Source organism: Apis dorsata, unplaced genomic scaffold, assembly GCF_000469605.1.
Source record: "Apis dorsata unplaced genomic scaffold, Apis dorsata 1.3 scaffold_200, whole genome shotgun sequence".
NCBI lineage: Eukaryota > Metazoa > Arthropoda > Insecta > Hymenoptera > Apidae > Apis > Apis dorsata.
This window is the reverse complement of record NW_006263484.1, coordinates 145,322-149,988: the sequence shown is the minus strand read 5'-3', so window position 1 is coordinate 149,988 and position 4,667 is coordinate 145,322. Positions and strand designations below refer to the sequence as shown.

General features: G+C 47.1%; 1 protein-coding gene across 1 annotated transcript in view; it reads right to left on the bottom strand.

The window, feature by feature from the left end:
• LOC102678248 (myosin heavy chain, muscle) overlaps window positions 1–4,667 on the bottom strand; it is a 35,078-nt gene that overhangs the window by 1,054 nt on the left and 29,357 nt on the right. The window contains 7 exon segments of the mRNA XM_031510092.1: window positions 1,234–1,482; window positions 1,550–1,894; window positions 1,963–2,358; window positions 2,446–2,807; window positions 2,896–3,170; window positions 3,172–3,590; window positions 3,971–4,049. Coding sequence (XP_031365952.1) covers window positions 1,234–1,482; window positions 1,550–1,894; window positions 1,963–2,358; window positions 2,446–2,807; window positions 2,896–3,170; window positions 3,172–3,590; window positions 3,971–4,049 — 2,125 coding nt within the window.

The following is a 4,667-nucleotide window of genomic DNA, read 5'->3' as shown; positions in this document are numbered from 1 at the left end:
ACGTTTTCCTTCTTCTCTTAAAAATATTTAAAAAAAAAAAAAAAAAGGAGGAAGAGAATCATCTTGATCCCATCTTTCCTTTTTAATCGGGATACACGTTTTACACGATACACGTAGAGAAAAGAAAAACAATTTTAGAAATGTTTAGCGACACGTTCTCTATGTGTCCTTTTTCATCGTGAAAAATTGCAAATATTTATGTAATCGCGGATCATCGATCCGTGTAAAACAAACGATAAACAACAATGGGAAATTATCATCGATCGATCGAGGGTCGTGATACCTCTCTCGTTACTTGTTTTCATGGGTCATTTTCTCCGTCTATATTCGATTGGACGAGAGAAAAGAAAAAAAAAGTGATCGATGGCGTGATATGTATACATATATATATATCGTGTTTGTGAAATGAAAGAAAAAAAAACATACGTAGACAAATTGATTTATTCACGCGTAATTAAACATTTAACTAACTCTATGATCAATGCCAAGCAATGATTCGTGTTTTTCTAAATTCTATGGAAATTCCGGTCAACCAATCAACACGACTTGTTGTTGGGATAAGGTAATGCACAACGTTAATCAACGATTAAGGGATCAAGCTTCATACTTTAAAAGGTGTTGCGCCCCTTGTGAAGTGGTGTTATCAGCGTTTCACACAGGTTCAAAAAAAAAGAAAAAAATAGAAGACATTGACCGATTCGGTCAGGGATTCGGAAAGTATTCTCTGTATATATATATATATGCGTGACGTGATATTTTTTTTTTTTTGTTGAAGAATTATTATCTTGTATTTTTTTTTGTCTATCTCTCTTCACTTTTCGACACCACACACACGTGCTTATGACACGTGCACAGACTTACATGGACCGGCGCGATGCTCTTTACTCCAATGCGGAGGGCGCCTTACGGGCCTTCTGTTGGGGCTATACAGGGACACACAGATTTTTCGATTAATTAATCTCCTCTCTTCAAACGCCGCACGTTTTCGATCTCTACGATCTCACGAACCATCTCTCGACGATATCTTTACAATATTTTTATTTATATTACTTCTTTCCTTCAAACTTGCTCTCGTATACGAAAATGCTTTTGCTAACCGCGTTATTTCGAAAAATTCGGGGGAGGAGAATATTTTAATATCTCCTGTTGCCTCATAGAAGAGATAATAAGATAGAAAGGGCGTGAACGTGAAAATACTTTGAGGGGCCGAAGGAAGTTAATCTACGGGCTTACCGCTGGGCTCAGTCCACGCGCGGCACTTCCTCCGCGTCCCTTGGTGCGGAACTTGGTGATCGCCTGCTCGGCAAGGTCCGCCCTTTCCTCCGCCTCCTCCAGCTCTTGCTGCGCTTTGCGGAATTTCGCGAGATTCAGAGCGGCGATCTCTTCCGCTTCTTCGATCTGCCTCTTGTACGTCTTGATCTTCTGCTGCAGCTTGTCGACCAAATCTTGCATGCGCTCGTGGTTCTTGCGATCTTCGTCGGCCTGCAAAAAACGTTTTATATAAGATTCTCTCCAAGGCATCGTAGTATATATATATACGTATACTTACCTGGAAGCTAAGCTCCTTGATGCGACGTTCGGACTTGCGGAGATTCTTCTGGGCATCGGCGTGTCTCCTCTGCTCTCCGTCGAGCTCGTTCTCCAATTCGCGGACGCGTTGCTCCAACTTTTGGATCGCCTTCTTGCCACCTTTCAAAGCGTTCGCCTCGGCCTCGTCCAAACGTACCTGAAGCTCCTTGATCTGGGTCTCGAGGGCTTTGCGAAGCTTCTCCTGGGTCTGGGCGTGATCCTGCTCGGCTCGAAGCTCGTCGGCCAATCTCGCGGCGTCCACCATCGCCTTCTTCGCTTTCTCCTCGGAGTTCTTCGCCTCGTTCAACAACTCGTCCAAGTCGGACTGCAAAGAAAGTGGTTGGCTTGTCAGAGGCGAGGGAGAGGAGAGGAGAGACGGAGGATAAGACTCACGTGAAGGGTCTGAAGCTCGGCCTCGAGTTTCCTCTTGGCGGCGGAGATGGAGGCGTTCTGGGCGCCCAGCTCGTTCAACTGCTCGTGGCAGTCGGCCAACTCTTGCTCGGCCTGGCGGCGTCCGCGATCCGCTTGCTCGAGAAGGGTACGGCTCTCCTCGAGCTCGTTTTGGAGGGCGTTCGCCCGCCGTTCCGAAATCCCTAGCAACTCTCTCGCCTCGTCGCGCGCCCTCTGCTCCTCCTCCAGCGCCGTCTGCACGTCCTTCAACTGTTGCTGGTATCTCTTTATGTTCTTCTGGGCCTCGGCGTTCGCCTTGTTCGCGTGATCCAGAGCGATCTCCAACTCGTTGATGTCCGCCTCCAGCTTCTTCTTCATGCGCAGCGCCTCGGCTTTACCCTGCGAATTATTTATTAATTATCGTTATCGTCGTCGTCGTAATCGTCGCGAGAAGACGAAAGGAGAAGAGGGGAAAATTAAGGGAACCTTGGCCTCGGCTTCGAGCGACGCTTGCATAGAGTCGAGGGCGCGTTGGTGATTCTTCCTGGTATTCTCGAATTCCTCCTCCTTCTCTTGGATGCGGCGGTCGATCTCTTGTCTCACTTGGCTCAACTCGAGTTGGCTGCGCAACACTTTGTTCTCCTCCTGTTCCAAAGCGGCCTCCGCTTCCTCGAGGGCTGCTTGGAGCTCGTCCTTCTCAGCCTCCAACCGCTTTCTCGCCTTCTCGATCTCGTGAATGTTTCGCCCTCCCTCGCCGATCTGGTCCAACAGATCCTTCACCTCGTCGGCCAGATTCTTGTTCTCGCGGCGCACCGCCTCCAATTGTTCCTGCCCTTCCTCGTACGCGCCTTCGAAACGAAAGATCGGCGTTGGGAACGAGGTAATAATAAAGAGAGATAAGAGAGAGAGAGAGAGAGGAGAAGAAGAGATTTTTACCTCTGAGCCTGAACAATTCCGTGCTGTAATTGCGGCATTCCTTTTGGCTGGCGTCCAGTTCCGCCGCCAGATCGTCCACTTTGAGCTTCCATTCGCCGATGATCTTGTCGAACGCCTTCTGCTTCTTCTCCGCGGCGTTCGCGATCGCCGTCGCGCGGTCCACCTCGATCTGCAAGTCCTCCACCTCGGTCGACAATCTCTGCTTCGTCTTCTCCAACGCGAGCACCTTCTGGTTCAACGACTCGATCGTCTCCTCGGCCTCGGCCAACCGCNTGCACGTCCTTCAACTGTTGCTGGTATCTCTTTATGTTCTTCTGGGCCTCGGCGTTCGCCTTGCTCAACTGCCTCTGGAGATCCGCCTTACCCTCGGCCTCCTCCTCCACCTGCTCCCGAATATTGTCCAAGTCGTGCTCCAAGTTGCGGAACTTGCCGAGGAGGGTCGCCCGTTCCCTCGATTCCTCGTCGGCCAATCGCTTCGTGTCCTCGAGCTGGGTCGTCAGCGATATCTTGATCTTCGACAATTGGTTCACCTGGGACTCGGCCTCCTCCAATTGCCTCAACAGATCGCTGTTCTCGATCGACAATTTCTTCTTCGCGGCATCGAAATCGTTCAACGTGCGGTTCACCTCCTCCAGTTTGCCTTGGGTCTCGTTCAATTGGTGTTGCAATTGTTTCACGATCTTCTCTTGGGCGGCCTTTTTTTTTTTTTTTTTTGAAAAAGGAAAAAAGAATATGTAAAGACGATTCCTTTCGGAGGATAGACGATCTTCGCCCAGATTCCCTTCGAATTCACTTTTCAAGATTACTTTGGATGCATCTTCAGAGATGTCGAAAAGCGAGTTCGAAAGAAAGAAAAGCGAACGAAAGGAGAGGGGGAAGGAGGAGAAAACACACACGAGGAGGAGGAGGAGGAAACAACAAGCTTTGCAAGCTGAAACACACTTTTCCAACGTGACGGATTACCGCCACGATAAAATTGTTTGCCGCTTCGTTGCCACCGCTTCGTATTCGGCCGAGAAAAAGCTGTTAGTCGCGTTAGTCCTATTGGATTATCTCTTCGATGAACCAATCTTACCTTTTCGTTGCTCAGTTGGTCTACCGATGCGCGCATGTCGTTTAATTCGCTGAAGTATTGAACCTTGTCCTTTTCAACCCTAATATTCGTTCAAACAGACGTAAACTTTTGGTTAACAATTGGTGTTCACGATTGGGAGGAAAAAAAAAAAAATAAAATAAAAGAAAATAAAAAAAAACGATTTCGATCGCAACAACGAATCGGCCGAAAATTCGTGAAACGAAGATAGGGAGGAAGAGAGAAAACAAAACCGCAAAACATTCCTGTTGCACGAAATCATTCGAGTGGGAGGAGTGGGGGAAGACGAGACACTTTGAAATAACGGATCAAACTGTACATCGAACGACATGGTAAACGACAAAGTAATTCTGAAAAGAGACAGAAAAAGAGAGAGAGAAAAAACACGTATGGAAAAAGAAAGAAAAAACCACGGACACATTCTCGACTTTTTTTTGAGCGATACCTTTTCTCTAGAAACCTGATCCGTCGCGGCACGAGAATTGTTTAGTTCGGCATGGATATCGTGACGACCCTTTTCGGCTCTGATGTGAAAATATTTCGTTATAATTTCGATCGCTATTACTACTATTACTACTACTACTATTTCTACTATTACTACTACTATTACTACAACTACCATCACCACTATTACTACTAATACGTATTTTTTCGTAAATACGTATTTTTTCGTAATTCC